Source organism: Bufo bufo, chromosome 5 (assembly GCF_905171765.1).
Source record: "Bufo bufo chromosome 5, aBufBuf1.1, whole genome shotgun sequence".
NCBI lineage: Eukaryota > Metazoa > Chordata > Amphibia > Anura > Bufonidae > Bufo > Bufo bufo.
Window position 1 is genome coordinate 48630538 of NC_053393.1, and position 19038 is coordinate 48649575.

The following is a 19038-nucleotide window of genomic DNA, read 5'->3' on the forward strand; positions in this document are numbered from 1 at the left end:
GTGCTACCCCATCAGGTAGAGCCTACCAAACAATGCTTATATACTCAACTTGTTAAAATCCTCTCTTGTCACAACTGATATGGAACTATTCATTATATTGTCATGAAATAGTTCTCTACTGAATGTGCATAATTCCCCTGAGAAGTCCTGACCCATTTTGTGACAGAGCCAGAAAAATTAAGTTTAGCGCCCTGATTTTACAATGCATGTAAATAAGGTACTACTTCTGTCTGTCCCACTTTCATCTGCTCTATCCTAGTACGGGAAACTGGTGGCCATCCAGCAGACAGACAATGCTGTACAAATCAGATCCAAAGACAATATACAAATCACTTAATTGGAACGGCCACCCACTTCTTTGGCACAGCTTAGGGTGGGTTCACACTAGCGTTAGGGATTCCGTTATGGCTTTCCGTTATCATAGACATTAAAAGGCATTCCGTTGGCTCTCCGTCCTAATTAAAGTCTATGGGAATCAAATCGGATCCGTCTGGTTCCCGTTATGCAAGACGGAAAACAAAGTCCTGTCGACAGGACTTTGTTTTCCGTCTTGCATAACGGGACCCAGACGGATCCGTTATGCTTTCCCATAGACTTCTATTAGGACGGAAAGCAAACGGAATGCCTTTTAAAGGCTTCTGTTTTGCATTCTGTCTGGGCATTCCATAATGGAATCCCTAGCACTAGTGTGAACCCACCCTTTTAGAGATTTACATGAGAACATTGTTGACCTGACAAAACATATTGTTGTATATGCCAGTACGACCAAGATTCATAGATAAGTATGTTTAAAGTTTAAGACTGGAGACCTCCATTACTTGAAGGTAGGACTCATACAAAGTCATTACATTTGACCTGCTGTACATTATCTAGAACAGTGTTTCTCAACTCCAGTCCTCAGGACCCACCTGCCGGTCATGATTTGAGAATATCGCACGAAATGAATACTTATGGTAAGTCCTGATGCATTGACAATGACGAGATCACCTGATCAATACTAACTAAATCTTGAAAACATGACATGCTGGAGGGTCATGGGGACTGGAGTTGGGAAACACTGATCTAGAAAATCTATAACTTCAGGAACCAGTTAACTTTCCTATCGTTCTCAGATGTGTCCTCCTGGCCATCATCTCCACGTTTCTCCTGATTGTCCTCTTATACAAGTCATTTCTATGTTCTCCAAGTCTCTTAAACTGTCTATACAGTACACACTCTGGCTTCTCCTGTTCAGAGGACAAAGAACGTTAGAATTTGCTCCACCCTAGATGTAATATGCATGCAGCTAAAGAAGCCCTTAAGGAGCTGTACAGTGTCGGGCAGCCTACCAAAATTGGGTCTGGTTTCTAACTCAATAACAAAACCTAGCAATGTCCATAAGGTCAAACAGAGGTCAGTCCCATGTGAAGATGATATGAAAGTAGATCACTTGGTACTTGAGTTTATCAACTTTTGGGTAACTTCACATATCATTTTTTAGTTTCTTTTTTAGTTCAATTACAGAAATGACACATCTACTGAGTAACACATCCTAGTGGACCCTGGTGGATCTCATTGCCTTATCTCGCTTACTTTATTCAGTCCATCAAATTTCCTTTACTAGTCTGTCCGTGAAGAACCAATGAAAGCAGACAGAACAAAAATAATAAAGTTTAGACCTCCCCCCCCCCCCAACCTACTATTGCTCACATTTCACAATAATGGCATACTTGTCTGATCATGCGCATACTAGTTTCTATATACAGCATGTTTCTGCTGGTCATCTAGCTGCAGAGCCTCATTGTATAGCACAGCACTAATAATAATAGGCTATTACAGTATGACATAGGTAAATTAACATCGGGAGAGTATATTAGGGCTCAGTAAAGCCGTGCGCATTGTAGTCATAATGATTTAAGAAGCATAGCCCCCTTCATCGATGTGAAGTGACAGATGCACACCGGTGCAGTTCCCCGAAGCCGAGTCTCCATGGAAACATAGCTCGCTTACATCATACGTGTCCTGAAACTGCTGCTATTGTTCACTATTTCTAGCAATATAGCAGCAATGAATAGAAAGTTGCCGAAGATGAGATGAACTCCTCTGACATCAGGCCACCGATGATATACTCAACGAGCAAATGTCACAGAGTCTAAGAAAGTCACAACCTAAGGCCTCGCCGTAGCACCACAGCCTTCTCACAGCTTAGCCTAGCTGCTACGTTCATCGTCACATAGCCTAGGCTGCGATACCAAGCATAACCGCTATACAATGTATGACACTGTGCTTGGTGAGCTGAGAGAAGGCCATGGTGCATCTGCGAGCACCGGTGCCTTCTCAAACAGCTAATCGGTGGGGGTCCCAGGTGTCGGACCCCCACGATCAGATACTAATGACCTATCCTGAAGATAGGTCATCAGTATATTATTCTCGAGTAACTCTTTTTTAATGATGTCAATGTCTGCCATAATAACTGCTAGAAGGTTAGTCCTGAACGTCTTTTCCATGCTATTTTGAGACCCATGAATAGTATAGAGGTGGTTGTTAATGCTGCTTTTACTTATCCATATGCAGAGACCTTGGCACAATGCTCTCAGCCATGTTGCCACAACAGTGGAAAGGCAGCACAGGACAGATATAGCTCAGATTGGAAAATGTCCACTGTTCCAGTGCCAGTCTCTCAACCTTAAAGGGGTTGTCCTACCATAACAACTCATCACCTATCCACAGAATAGTTCATAATTATCTGATCAGTGGAGGTCCAACTGCTGGGACCCCCAATGATCACAAGAATGAGGGCTTCTGAGCCCCCAAGTGACTAGAGTGGTGGTCATTTGTTTGCTTTGACTCTCCATTCAACCTTATAGAACTGCTGAAAAGAAGCACAGTACAGCACTTGACAATCTTTTTCTCCTAAGTAATTTTTACCACTTTCCTGACCACTTCATTCTCTTTCTTCTCCAAACAACACAAATATTTCCACCATGACCTTAGGAATTTCTTGAATCACAACACACCCATTCACGTAAAAAGAGTCACTGTCTGCTTGTTCCTCCTCAGAACATGTCCATGTGTGTAGCCATCTCTAATATACCACATTGAAGGGAGTCCCAACCTCTGATTTTCTTGGTGATGAATTGAATTCTGGTCTTCACTGAAGGTGAGCACCAGATTTCTGGTCATTAGTAACGATGTAGGACTCATGGAGCAATCCTCACCAATGTGGTCATTTTAGAGCTACATGTACCACCAATTAAATATGGAGATCATGAAATGTTAGTATTCTTAGACCGGGATATTTGGCACTTTCATTTTACCAGCTTGCAAATAAAGATGGTCTCACATTTCTAGACCCTTAGAAACTGAGAAGCACTACTCTGATTCCAAACTCATATAAGGTCTTCAAATCTTTTTCGGTATTGTCCTGTATTGAATTCCATCATGTCACATACTCCATTGACATCCAAAAATTTAAATTAAGAATTCTGCAAGTTTCCTGGTAATAGAGTGTAATGGATTTTTTGAAGGCTCTAATATAATTTAGACCTAGATGGTCCCATGTCTGACTGAAGAGTGTAGATAAACCTCAGCAACTTTTACACCCTCTACAATTAAGCACAACCTCAGTACTTGTGCAACAATTTAGTTGGCTTCCATTAGAAGTAATGTTATTTGACTTGTACAAAATGTGCTCCTCATGACTGTACTACGTATGTCTTTAATCTGCATACTTGTGTTCAGTCTGTGTTCAGTCTGTGTTAAGGGTTGTAGCCTGTACTCCATCTTATTTCTTGGCAGTGGCTGGTATCCATCATTGTTTCATCCTTTAAGGAGGTCATTGACCTCTATGAGAGGCAGATGTCTAGTGTACAGCAAAAGCTTGTGTTCAGGATCTCCATAGTGAGTGTCTATTGACTGTGGTGAGTCAACAGAGCAGGATGATCTACTTTCCTGGCAAGACATACCCAAGGTCATAGAAGTCAATGTCCTACCTCATGGTTTCCTTACTCTAGAGAGGAGCGGCAGCTACAGCACTTAACACAAGTATCCATCATGCCAGGTTCACATCTCCGTTCCCACAAATGAACAGACTACTGGATTTCACCATATCCGGCACAGATGGATCCTGCCGTTACGCTGCCGGACCCTTTTGACTTCAATGGGATCCCAAGGGGATCTGGTCGGTTCCCGGCTAAATGTATTTTGATCAAATACCACTGCATGCAGTGGTATTTACTCTGCCGGATCCCATTATAGTCAATGGGATCTGGTGGCGATTGGCAGTATTTGGCTAGGCCAGATATGGTGGAATCCATCTGCTGGGAGAGGCTACCGGATTTCAAAATGGAGATGTGAAGATAGCCTAAGACTGTCAGACTGTCATGGTGACTGAAGAAGAAGTAGAAGATGTCAATAACTCATGTGATGAGATTTCCAATGTCATGTCCGTCCTGTGTGATTTTTTTTCAGTGTTTTCTTATTTTCACATATAACGTCTGTTTTCCCTCAGCTTCACGTATTTTATCGACTAAAAACTTTGCTTTTCTGTCTTTTCACCCTCCTGTTTTGTGTGCAAACATTATCTGCCAATTGGCTGACAGTGTTTTTACATCCAAAATGCAAAGCAGACAGATGGGCGCCTCGGGGAAGAACATGACTAAAAGTACCAGCATCGGAGGGGACATGTATACCTTGGAGAAGAATGACGGCAGCCAGTCCGACACAGCAGTGGGCACAGTGGGTACTGGCAATAAGAAGAGAAGATCCAGCATCGGCGCCAAAATGGTGGCTATTGTTGGCCTCTCACGGAAAAGCCGAAGTACCTCACAGCTCAGCCAAACAGGTAGGACTTACTTTTCGGTCATGTTTTGGTAGAGAAATTGTTTTTTAGGGGGGTTATTTTTGCAGCTCTGAGCCAATAAATGAAAGCAGTTACTTATGTCTGAGTTAAGTCTTGGCGCAAAAAAAATCATCAAAAACTGCATGTGTGATTCCAGCCTTAAAGGGAACCTGTCATGTTGACCATTGTGTCTGATCTAAAGGCAACATGTTATAGAGCAGGAGGAGCTGAGCAGATTGATATATAGTTTTGTGGGTAAAGATTCAGTATAACTTGTATTTTTCCATTTAAATTACTGCTCATTCTAGGCTGTGAAGTCCAGGAGACGGTCCTATCAGTGATTGACAACCTTCCCTCTATTACTGTGTATACAGAGAGAGCTGTCAATCACTGATAGGACCGCCTCCTGGACTTCAAAGCCTAGAATGAGCAGAAATTTAAATTGAAAAATACAAGTTATACTGAATCTTTACCCATAGAAATATATATCAATCTGCTCAACTCCTCCTGCTCTATAACATGCTGCTAGAAGCTTACATTGCATTTTCATTGTGATAGGTTCCCTTTAAATGATATTATAGTGTTTTGCATTTCATAAAAGGATTGTCCCATAATATATTTTCTGCATTTTTCAAACCAGCACCTGGACCTGAATACTTTTGTATTTGGATGTAATTAAAAATTTAGTACAGCCACTGAGTTATTCAATAAAATGTATCTGTATAGCGCCATCTGCTGTTTGTTCTTTTCCCTATTTCTCTGTCCACCTCACTGAGGTGGTCGTGCATGCTCAGTTCCATCTTTCAAATGGCAGCAGCTGAATCTACTGTTAGAAGCTGTGACAGTTACAGGGATGGAGCTGCAGCAGAAAGGATAGACACCCTGAGAAAGGGCATGCCCCCTGAGCTGCCAGCTTGAAATAAATCAGTCAGAGCAACTGGATCAATGAATGGGGAGATCTCTGGAGCCATGTGAGGTACAGGGCTGGTTCTAGCTTTGTTAGAAAGAGAATGGCATGTGTTATAGGATGTCTGATTTTCATTTTTTTTTTACTTTAATCATGACATAACCTGTTTAATGTGTTTTATGTCTAGAATTCCTGAAAATGTATTTATGCAAATGTTATTCCCTTGTTGCGGGTTATTCTGAGGTGCTCTTGTATGAAAAAAGAAATGTCAAGGGATCATTTTGATGAATGTGAACACTTAATGATATGTGGCGTTTGCATAGAAGACAGTATAGGTTATGTTGATTGAGCACTTTTTTTGCAATTCAAGTAGTGTATCCACCATCTATTACTCCTAAAAGGGGGGGTTGTTCTTTTTGGACAATCCCCGCCAATCAGCTGATCTCAGAGTGTCCTAGCGATCAGCTGTAGTCCTATGGCAGTGTGGGGGTCATTTATTAAGACCGGCATTTTAGACGTTCTCCTCTTGTTCTAGAGATTGGTGGGGGTCTCAGTGCTCCAACCCCCACTGAACAAAACTTTATATACAGTACGTATGTCCCTATAGTATATCAAAAGCTTTCGGAAAGCACAGTGACCCTTTAAGGTGGCACTTACAATACTGACACTGCTCAGTTCTAATTAATCTCATTCTACAATTCTTTAGTGATACGAAATTACTGTTTAGAATTAAAAGGGTTCTCCGGAATTTACATATTCATGTGACCTGTTCGCAGGGTCGGTTTTAGACAAAGTGGGGCCCTGGGAAAAAGGCCCCAAAATAAATATTGCACAGACAACACATTCACACATAGCCTGACTGCAGATTGCATATTCTCGTGCAGTGTAATACAGTACCAGCAAGGTGTATAAGATTATCTTTAGGATAGGTCATCAATGTCAGATCGGCTGGTGTCCTTCTCCCGGGACACCTGCCGATTCACTGTTGGGAGGCCAGTGATGTCACTGTATATCAGTCACATGGCCTAGTTGTAGTTCAGTCCCATTCAAGTGAAAGGAGATGAGCTGCAATACCAAGCATCGCTGCTGTCTAATGTACGGCGCTGGGCTTGGTGAACTCTAAAGAGACCGCAGTGATCACCGGAGCTCTTGTGAGCGCCGTGGCCTCTTCAAACAGCTGCTCAGCAGAGGTGTCAGTAGTCGGATCCCCACTGATCTAAAACTGATGACCTATCCTGAGTATAGACCATCCATATCAAATTCCCAGGTAAACCTTTTAAATGAAAAAAACAAGAAGCAGGTTGGAAAGACAAACAAATATAGCCTTTAAAGTGTAACTCTTCTTTAAAAACACTTTGTAACACAGACACGTTAGATTTCTCAATTTTACCATTAACCTCCCCGTCCTGGTGTCCCCACAGTGTCATCCTGCTGCCACCCCCAATACTGTGCCCGTTGTGCCCCCAATGCCCCAGGTACTATACTGCTGAAAAAATAGTGGCCCTAATAGACATAATTGGAGTCATTTATCAAACTGGTGTAAAGTAGAACTGGATTTCCAAAAGAGCTGTCAAAAATGAAAGGTGGAACCTGATTGGTTGCTATGGGCAACTAAGCCAGTTCTACTTTACACCAGCTTGATAATTACCCCAAATTTCCCTATAGTGTCTACAGCAGCTATAATGTCCCCTAGAGTGCCCCCAGAAATAATAATAACACCCAATATTGTGCTCCAGGTAATAATCCCTGTATAGTGTCCCCAGAAATAATATAATTGCCCCTACAGTGCCTCCCCAAAAACGCCCCCCACGCTGCCCCCATATAGTAATCCCCCTATAGTAATTTGCCCCACATAGTAATTTTCCCCACACTGCCCCCACACAGTAGTTTATCCCACACTGCCCCACACAGTAGTTTCCCCCACACTGCCCCCAAACAGTAGTTTACCCCACACTGCCCCCACACAGTAGTTTACCCCCACACTGCCCCCACACAGTAGTTTACCCCCACACTGCCCCACACAGTAGTTTACCCCACACTGCCCCCACACAGTAGTTTACCCCCACACTGCCCCCATACAGTAGTTTACCCCACACGGCCCAACAGAGTAGTTTACCCCACACAGTAGTTTACCAGACACTGCCCCCACACAGTAGTTTTCCCCTACACTGCCCCCACACAGTAGTTTACCCCACACTGCCCCCACACAGTACTTTACCCCACATAGTAATCCCTCCCATAATAATTTCTCCCCCACACAGTAATTCCACCATAATATTTTTCCCCGACATAGTAATTTGCCCCCATACTGCAATTTCCCCCCAATGTACTGTCTCTTCACATGTCCTCCTGTGTGTCCCCGCATGTCCCCCAAAGCTGGCACATAAAATAAAATGCAATTTAAAAAAAAGCTAAATACTCACCTATGTCCAGGCTCGCAATGGCAGGCGCGCACACTTCACTGTGCTGCATCCCGCCACAGGCGCACGCAATGACGTCATCAAGCACGCCGGCACCAGGATTTTACTACTGCATAGGCCTCAGGCCTACTAGGCCTGAAGCCTATTGCGGTGATCGGCAGTGGGGCAGGAAACTATGCACTCCCGTGCCCCGCTGCAGTATGTGGGTGTTCGGGTCGGTGTTGGGCCCCCTAGCGGTGCTGGGCCCGGGGCTGCCGACCCAAACGTCATCCGCCACTGACTGGAATGGGGCCCCTTTGGTGACGGGGGCCTAGGGCAATTGCCCAGTTTGCCCCCCCTAACGCCGACCCTGCCTGTTTGACTCCATGCAACCCCAGCGATCAGCTGTTTGAGGAAGCCACGGCCTCCTCACAGCTTACCAAGCACAGAGCCATCCTTTCTATAGTGGCCATGCTTGGTATCGCAGCTCTACTCCATTCACCTGAGAGAGACTGAGATTCACCTAGACCATGTGACCGATGACCGTGACGTCACATAGCCTAGGAAGAGGCCTAAGCGCTCGCAGAGATCCGCAGCCTCTTCGTACAACTGATTTGCGTAGGTCCCAAGAGTCGGACTCACATCAATCTGATATTAATGACTTATTCTTGAGGATAGGCCATCAATATGTAAATCCCGGAAAACTCTTTTAAAGGGAATTTCCACTGAAATACATTTATGTCTGATGGATGGGGATCCAACCGCTGGCATCCTCACTTGTCTGGAGTCCTCTGACCTGATTTTGCACTAGAAGTTGGCCAACAGTGGCCCATAAAAGTTGATGCTAGGAAGAGCTAGCTGTCCTGTTCTCTCCATGATATTCTATTAGACATATGAAAATAGCTGGACAGGTTTGCTGACTGTTTCCTTAGGTCCCATAGAGTAAAATAAAAAAGCCAAAATATCTTATTTCTAAATAGTTCAGCTCTCTGGTCCCTTCACTACAGTATATCTGAGTGGCGTTATGATGTAAAATATATTTTTCTGTTGGATGTGTATGTGTATGTGGCTGTTGTAACTCCACAAGGTATGAATCTCTCTGTAGAGCAGTAATAACAGCAATAATGGTAATTAGATCTACATGACAGTGATTGTTAGTGCTGCGTCAGACACTGTAATCAGTAACATTATAATGTGCCTTCACCCTCCTACACCCTACCACTGATAAATAGTATGTCAGTCATAGAGGAAGGCAACAGAAACAGTTGAATTGAAGGGGTTGTGCAGTGCCCTAAGAATATGGTCTTGCCTCCTCCATGTCCCACTGGGAGCTCCTGGGAGATGGTTCAGCTTGGAGCATGGCAGAAGTGATAGACCATTAAACTAGTTTTTGGGAACATACCTTGTCTAGGTGTGTATACCGTAAATTCTGTCTGATATTCCCTGCAGAGATCCAGCTAGGAAGTCTAACAGGCAATGCCCCCTTGAGTAGTAAATCTTACAGGCAATTCCCCCTTGAGTAGTAAATCTTACAGGCAATGCCCCCTTGAGTAGTAAATCTTACAGGCAATGCCCCCTTGAGTAGTAAATCTTACAGGCAATGCCCCCTTGAGTAGTAAATCTCACAGGCAATACTTCCTGGAGTAGGAAGTCTCACAGGCAATGCCTCCTGGAGTAGGAAGTCTCACAGGCAATGCCTCCTGGAGTAGGAAGTCTCACAGGCAATGCCTCCTGGAGTAGGAAGTCTCACAGGCAATGCCCCCTTGAGTAGGAAGTCTCACAGGCAATGCCCCCTGGAGTAGGAAGTCTCACAGGCAATGCCCCCTGGAGTAGGAAGTCTCACAGGCAATGCCCCCTGCAATAGGAAATCTTTCAGGCAATGCCCCCTAGAGTAGGAAGTTTTAATAAATGCAAATGAACCTCTAGGAGCAACAGGGGGTTTGTCGTTACTCCTAGAGGCTCAGCTCTCTGTACAACCTCTGCATTCTCTGCACTTTGATTAACAGGACCTTCCGTGATCACATTTGCACTGCTTGGCCCTGTCAATGAAAGTGCAGAGGGTGTGGCAGTGGCAGAGAGAGCAGAGCCTCTAGGTGTAATGGCAACGCCCCCGTTGCTCCTAGAAGCTCATTTGCATATATTAGACCATCATTTTTCTCAGCAATGCGGACACATATGAACATGGGACCAACACGGATGCATTCAGGTGCCAAGCGCACATGTAACAGGTCAGCCAGTACAAATCTGCTGACAGATGCCCTTTAAGGCTACTTTTACATCTGCGTTTTTGCATTCTGGTTTTGAGATCCGGCAGAGGATCTCAAAACCGGGCCAAAATGGTTCCATTTGGGCTGATGCCTTCTGAATGGAGTATGCTCCGTTCAGGATGCATCAGTGTAGTTAATCGAATATAGGTCATTGAAACAAAACAAACCGGATCCGTCACTAAAAACTATTTAAGTCAATGGTGACAGATCCTAAAAAAACGTATCCGTCACCCATTGACTTACAATGTATTTAGTGACGGATCCAGTTTGTTCCATTTCAATTTAACACAACCGCATCCTAACAGAACGGATGCATCCTGATGGTCCGGTTTTGAGATCCTCTGCCAGATCTCAAAACCAAAAACAAAACCGCAGATGTGAAAGTAGCCTAAGCTGGGCGTCCATTCATGACTTTGCTGTGGGGTCATATTAATTCTTATGCTTTTGTGAGTTACCTGCTACTTGGCCGAGATGACATCCCAGGGAACAGCCACAGAATCGGTCTGCTGCGCTGCACCAGGGTTACCTTGGCCTAATTTCTCTACGCTTGATACCATCAGGCACAGATTGACACTTGAAATGCTGACGAACCTCCCAGCTCTTATTAGCTGAGAGAAACGGAGCAATCCCTTCAGATTTTATGTCTATAAAAGCCTTGAAACATTGAAAAGTAAAACAGTTCCTGCGGGGTCGGCCCTCAGCCCCACACACATTAGCAGAGCTGGGATCTGGGGGCTTGTTGCATAATCTGAATAGATGAACTTCGTCTAAAAAGCTGATTATAAAAGGCACAAACAAAGAGTTATTTAATGAGCCGTGCTCTCCTTACATTTATAGAGAAGAAAAAACGTCCTTTTTTCAGCTGTTTAAAACAGCATCAGCGGATATTGTCTGGAAACCTGCATGTAGTGCGTGTACTTTATGTTCATTTCATGTAAATTTAAAGGGGACCTCCAACATAAGATTAACTGATCACCAGAACAGCTGTAATTTCAAATAAATAATGTTTAAACAGATTTTTACTATATTTGCTAAAATGCTGTTAAATGGATAGATATGAAATAGATAGATAGATAGATATGAGAGATAGATAGATATGAGATAGATAGATAGATAGATAGATAGATAGATAGATAGATAGATAGATAGATAGATAGATAGGAGATAGATCAGGCATGCTCAACCTGCAGCCCTCCAGCTGTTGCAAAACTACAACTCCCAGCATGCCCGAACAGCCTACAGCAGGGCATTGTGGTATAGATGATAGATAGATAGATAGATAGATAGATAGATAGATAGATATGAGATAGATAGATATGAGATGATAGATAGATATGAGATGATAGATAGATATGAGATGATAGATAGATAGATAGATAGATAGATAGATAGATAGATAGATAGATAGATAGATAGATAGATAGATATGAGATAGATAGATATGAGATAGATAGATATTAGATAGATAGATATGAGATAGATATGAGATAGATAGATATTAGATAGATAGATATGAGATAGATAGATATTAGATAGATAGATATTAGATAGATAGATATGAGATAGATAGATAATAGATAGATAGATATTAGATAGATAGATATGAGATAGATAGATAATAGATAGATAGATATTAGATAGATAGATATTAGATAGATAGATATTAGATAGATAGATATTAGATAGATAGATATGAGATGATAGATAGATAGATATGAGATAGATACAAAAAAAGAAATGAAAGCGGCACAGCAGAAATAAAGCTAGATGGTGTGCCAGCGGCTATGGAAAACAATCCTATATCCAAAGATTACGTATAAATCGAAATTCCCCGGCAGTGTTCTTTAATCATCAACGCGACGTTTCCATCCTCTCACTGGGACTTTTCTCAAGCAGTGATACATACAAATGGTGCTGGGTACATATATATATATATAGGTGCAATATATAATTGACAATGATATGTGATTATCAAAAAAATCATCAAAAAACATAATTTAAACATTAATCTACACGTGTGATACTTCTCATCAATACAATATTGTGATACATGATCTCCATTACTATTCTTATAACATCATTATATGCACTAACCACATAAAACCATAAAGTGTCCTAATTAGTTTATATTAAAAATTCATGTGCACACCTGATTAAAAACAAAGTTAAGGACATTGCAGATTACTGACCAGCATGGACTTTCCTACGATGTAATTGGCGTCGGGAAAACCTGACTGCGCATGCTCCATGATAAATTAAATGGCCGTGGGGCGCAGGAAGCCGTGCCGGGTGGAACGCACAAAAAGCCGTCACCTGACAGTCACGTGAGCGCATCCCACCACATGACAGCCCCATCCGCACATCATGGCCCATAGCATTATTCTCCAGTCCCAATGAATATACAACAGTGCGCAGACTGCAAAACCCCATGATAATTACATAGGCCAAATGCCTTAATGAAGTATGCCATATTTAACTGATCAGGGGGAAAAAAAAAAGACATATGGATATATAGATGAATTCAGTAAAATCGGAGAACCCCATGTACCATCACATTGTTATATGCAGACTGACACGGGGAATAAGTACAAGGACGGTTCAGTATCCAATTGCCGGACACCAATTCCCGCCCTGCAACTTCTCACTCTCCAATGTATAAAAATACAGGGACTATAGAGAGGGCACAATGGACATAGGTACCGTTCATGTATCTGTGTCCCCACTAGTGTCCCAATCCTTCCCCAACAGTGAAGAGATCCACATTTCTTCACCAATACCGGAGTGCTGCCTCTTCATACTTTTTGAGTTACTTGGAGGATTTTTATCCAGAATCCCTGGAGGATTTTAGCACCTGGAAACCAGGAGTGCTGCTATCTATTGCGATAGATAGATAGATAGATAGATAGATAGATAGATAGATAGATAGATAGATAGATAACATAGATAGATAGATAGATAGATAGATAGATAGATAGATAGATAGATAGATAGATAGCTATGAGATAGATAGATAGATAGATAGATAGATAGATAGATAGATATGAGAGAGATAGATGATAGATAGATAGATAGATAGATAGATAGATCAGGCATGCTCAACCTGCAGCCCTCCAGCTGTTGCAAAACTACAACTCCCAGCATGCCCGAACAGCCTACAGCTATCAGCCTACAGCAGGGCATTGTGGTATAGATAATAGATAGATAGATAGATAGATAGATACAGTAGATAGATAGATAGATATTAGATAGATAGATAGATAGATAGATAGATATTAGATAGATGGATAATAGATATGAGATAGATAGATAGATAGATAGATAGATAGATAGATAACAGATAGATAGATAGATAGATAGATAACAGATAGATAGATAGATAGATAGATAGATAGATAGATAGATAGATAGATAGATATGAGAGAGATAGATGATAGATAGATAGATAGATAGATGGATAATAGATATGAGATAGATAGATAGATAGATAGATAGATAGATAGATAGATAGATAGATAACAGATAGATAGATAACAGATAGATAGATAGATAGATAGATAGATAGATAACAGATAGATAGATAGATATGAGAGAGATAGATGATAGATAGATAGATAGATAGATAACAGATAGATAGATAGATATGAGAGAGATAGATGATAGATAGATAGATAGATAGATAGATAGATAGATAGATAACAGATAGATAGATAGATAGATAGATATGAGAGAGATAGATGATAGATAGATAGATAGATAGATAGATAGATAGATAGATAACAGATAGATAGATAGATAGATAGATAGATAGATAGATATGAGAGAGATAGATGGATAGATAGATAGATAGATAGATATTAGATAGATAGATAGATAGATAGATAGATAGATAGATAGATACAGAGATAGATAAATTCTATTCTTTTTCACAGCAAGTTACAATTTTTTTCTGCCCCCAATAGTCTCCCAATAACGTTACTCAATATATTCATATGTCGGTTTTCTTAGCGAGTGCCGTTGCCCCAGGGCCACCTATAGGCACAGACCTACTAGGTACAGTGGGCCCTGGGTAGACTATTTTAGCCAATTTGAAGGGCATATTTTACCAGACAGACCCTATAAAGGGGTTTTCTGGGATTCGTATATCGATGTCATCCTCACGATAGGTCATCAATATATGAGCAACAGGGATCCATCTTCTAAGTTGGTTGAAGAGGCCATTGTGCTCTGGTGAGCGCTGCAGCCTCTTCCTTGGCCAGTGACTTCACGTTCGTCAGTCACATGGCCTAGGCGCAGCTTAGTCCCATTTACATGTATGAGCCTGGGCTGCAATACCAAGCGCAGCCACTATACAATGTACGGCGCTGTGCTCACCGGAATGCAGCAGCCTCTTCAAACAGCTGATCGACGGGGCTGTCTGACTCCCGCCAATCTGATATTGATAGTCTATCCCAAGGATAGGTCATCAGTATAGGAGTTTTCGGAAACCTGTTTAACTTTGAACTGCCTTAAAGGGGTTGTCCGGGTTCAGAGCTGAACATGGACATATCCTCGTTTTCACCGAGGCAGGCCCTCTCATATGAGCATCGGAGCAATTCAACACAGGACAAAGGAGAGCATCGGAGCATGAAATGCTGATGTCAGCGAGGCTGCTTGGTTGAAAACGGGGATATATCCGGGTTCAGCTCTGAACCCGGACAGCCTCTTTAACAAAGAGGAGGACTTGAAGGCTTTTTCTTGTATTTTGTATTGATAGCCTATCCACAGAGTAGGCCATCAATATCAGATCGCCGGGGGTCCAGCACCCCTGCACTGCTGCTTGTGAGTAGCTCCGGCACTGAAAATAGGTGCCAGAACTGTACAGCGCCATTCATTGTGTTGTGGACAGAACTGGTTACTGCAGCCATGCTCCCTTTCAAGTAAATGCTGCAATAATCAGTCCCACTACATAGTGGATGTAGATGTCATGTTCGGGTGCCTGTTTCAATTGGTGGGGGGTGCCAGGAGTAGGAGCCCCACCAACCTAATATTGACGAACTGTCCTAAGGATAGATCAAAGTCCTGAAAACCCCTTTAAGAAAATCACATAAACCCCTGCACTTCTGATTAGCCAACATGGCTCAGTTATAGTCACTTTTGGCCCCTCATTTAACACTTTAGAAGTTGGATACAAACGCACTCTCTATATTACAGCGTCCTCTAGAGGCCCGGAGTTGAAAACGTTGTGATGTAGCGATGAGGATAGCGATTGCTACTTATATAGAGGGAATGTAATGGGTTTCATGGAGGCCCGGAGTGGACGTCTCGTGATCTACTCCCATGTGCTATAAGCAGACGTTTCATTTATTCTCATTACGGTAATAAGTTCCTTTCATCTTTTGTACAAGTATTTGATTTGTGTGATTTTTCTTCATATTCTCCAGCCCATAAATACTTAATTTACTATCGTGGTCACAGTTTGTACTCGGCCTAATGCTCATACATTTGGGACATTATATTTTAATTGACGTTTATCAAGATGGAGCATGGAGAGCTGTCCGGCGTCGTACAGAACTATATCTTACATGATGCCCTGATACCACTAAGGGTTAACTGGTAACTGGCATAGCTACATCCTCTAATGATCTGTCAACGTCTATGGTGCGCAGACTGCAATTCCTTGACTACGCTCCCCATATGATCATCAATCTGTGCAAGAACCACAATCTCACCAAGAGGCTTTAGCTACTGTATATACACTGCGTGTAGAATTATTAGGCAAATGAGTATTTTGACCACATCATCCTCTTTATGCATGTTGTCTTACTCCAAGCTGTATAGGCTCGAAAGCCTACTACCAATTAAGCATATTAGGTGATGTGCATCTCTGTAATGAGAAGGGGTGTGGTCTAATGACATCAACACCCTATATCAGGTGTGCATAATTATTAGGCAACTTCCTTTCCTTTGGCAAAATGGGTCAAAAGAAGGACTTGACAGGCTCAGAAAAGTCAAAAATAGTGAGATATCTTGCAGAGGGATGCAGCACTCTTAAAATTGCAAAGCTTCTGAAGCGTAATCATCGAACAATCAAGCGTTTCATTCAAAATAGTCAACAGGGTCGCAAGAAGCGTGTGGAAAAACCAAGGCGCAAAATAACTACCCATGAACTGAGAAAAGTCAAGCGTGCAGCTGCCAAGATGCCACTTGCCACCAGTTTGGCCATATTTCAGAGCTGCAACATCACTGGAGTGCCCAAAGCACAAGGTGTGCAATACTCAGATACATGGCCAAGGTAAGAAAGGCTGAAAGACGACCACCACTGAACAAGACACACAAGCTAAAACGTCAAGACTGGGCCAAGAAATATCTCAAGACTGATTTTTCTAAGGTTTTATGGACTGATGAAATGAGAGTGAGTCTTGATGGGCCAGATGGATGGGCCCGTGGCTGGATTGGTAAAGGGCAGAGAGCTCCAGTCCGACTCAGACGCCAGCAAGGTGGAGTACTGGTTTGGGCTGGTATCATCAAAGATGAGCTTGTGGGGCCTTTTCGGGTTGAGGATGGAGTCAAGCTCAACTCCCAGTCCTACTGCCAGTTTCTGGAAGACACCTTCTTCAAGCAGTGGTACAGGAAGAAGTCTGCATCCTTCAAGAAAAACATGATTTTCATGCAGGACAATGCTCCATCACACGCGTCCAAGTACTCCACAGCGTGGCTGGCAAGAAAGGGTATAAAAGAAGAAAATCTAATGACATGGCCTCCTTGTTCACCTGATCTGAACCCCATTGAGAACCTGTGGTCCATCATCAAATGTGAGATTTACAAGGAGGGAAAACAGTACACCTCTCTGAACAGTGTCTGGGAGGCTGTGGTTGCTGCTGCACGCAATGTTGATGGTGAACAGATCAAAACACTGACAAAATCCATGGATAGCAGGCTTTTGAGTGTCCTTGCAAAGAAAGGTGGCTATATTGGTCACTGATTTGTTTTTGTTTTGTTTTTGAATGTCAGAAATGTATATTTGTGAATGTTGAGATGTTATATTGGTTTCACTGGTAAAAATAAATAATTGAAATGGGTATATATTTGTTTTTTGTTAAGTTGCCTAATAATTATGCACAGTAATAGTCACCTGCACACACAGATATCCCCCTAAAATAGCTAAAACTAAAAACAAACTAAAAACTACTTCCAAAAATATTCAGCTTTGATATTAATGAGTTTTTTGGGTTCATTGAGAACATGGTTGTTGTTCAATAATAAAATTAATCCTCAAAAATACAACTTGCCTAATAATTCTGCACTCCCTGTACTATACTTTCTATGAGTCTTGTGCTGCTATTATGTGAGTGTCTTCTATGGAGTCCACAGAAACAGATCGGAGAACATGGACTCTTGATACGGCACCACCTCAATAAGCAGCACGTTTTGGGCCCATACCAGTCCCTCCATCAGGCAATAACCAACATGGTGGTTAGATGTTGGGTACTGCCTGATGAAGAGACCGATACGGCCTTGAAACGCGTTGCAGAAAGATTAATAAAGGATCACATCACAGTAATATCATGCCAGCTTATTGAGGTAGCGCCGCATTGAGAGTCTCCGTACTCCTATCTGTTTCTATGTATATATTCTGGACCGGATCTGGTGGTGACAGTCTGTTGAACCTGGTGGATGTAATTTCACTGTGCACCAAATGCAATGAACTCAGGGGAGCGGCCCCGCTGTGTGGGGTTCATTTAAGTTGCTATAATGGTCCTGTCTGTGGCGCGCTCGCCTATATCGCTTTACATGAGATTGCATTCCATGGGGTCCAAGCAGAGCATGGATCTAAATTGCAGGTGCAAAAAATAATTATTATAACTGACATGCATTTTAGGATAGACCGAGGTCACAGTCCTCTAAAGAGTTTTGCACCCCCTTCATTCTTCACCAGGTAAAGCACCATACAATGGGTTACGGCTGTGCCTTATTGTAGATCAGTCCCATATGATGGAGGACGGAGTTGCAGTACTGGGCACAGACACTACAAAACATACAGGTGCGATGAAGTATGGAAGGCTTATCCTGAGGATAGACCATCTGTTGGAGAGGCCATCAATTTCACACTCCCGGCAAACCCTTTTAATCCCTGCTGTGAATCATCCAAAGGATGGTACAAGAAGCCAGTTTTTACCCTCTCAATAATTCAGCTCTTGGAAATTGTCCTATCTCTGAGATCCCAACCCGTCATGAGAATATTCCGTGGAGTTCCCCCCGAAATGAACGGATATGCTCAGCCGCTCTATTCATTTCTATGAGAGTTTCGGAAATTGCCACTGTACTCATCTATCTCTGGAACTCCCATAGAAATTAATGGAACAGCTGAGCGGATGCCCAACTGGCCGCTTCATTAATTTCAGGGGGCTCTACAGGATATCGACCCTCTGTTTTTGTGATTAGTGGGGGTCACAGCAGTAGGACCCCCACCCACTTAATAGTTATCCCATATGCTGTGTAACTTAAAATATAAACAGCATACCCCTTTAAGCTCTGATGTAACACCATATTGTACATTTTGCAGTGCCATTTCAGTAATAGACATTTAGGATTAATTACTGGAAATTAAATTATTACATTACTCAAAGGACTGAACAGCACAAAGAAAAATATTCATCTAGCTCGTGC

At 42.3% G+C, this 19038-nt stretch overlaps 1 protein-coding gene across 14 annotated transcripts in view; it reads left to right on the forward strand.

Moving 5' to 3' along the window:
• RIMS2 (regulating synaptic membrane exocytosis 2) overlaps window positions 1–19038 on the forward strand; it is a 638194-nt gene that overhangs the window by 558436 nt on the left and 60720 nt on the right. For all 14 annotated transcript variants that reach the window (XM_040432551.1, XM_040432553.1, XM_040432561.1 and 11 more), the window contains one exon: window positions 4581–4822. In XM_040432551.1, the coding sequence (XP_040288485.1) occupies window positions 4581–4822 (242 nt within the window). The remainder of the gene's footprint in view (window positions 1–4580; window positions 4823–19038) is intronic.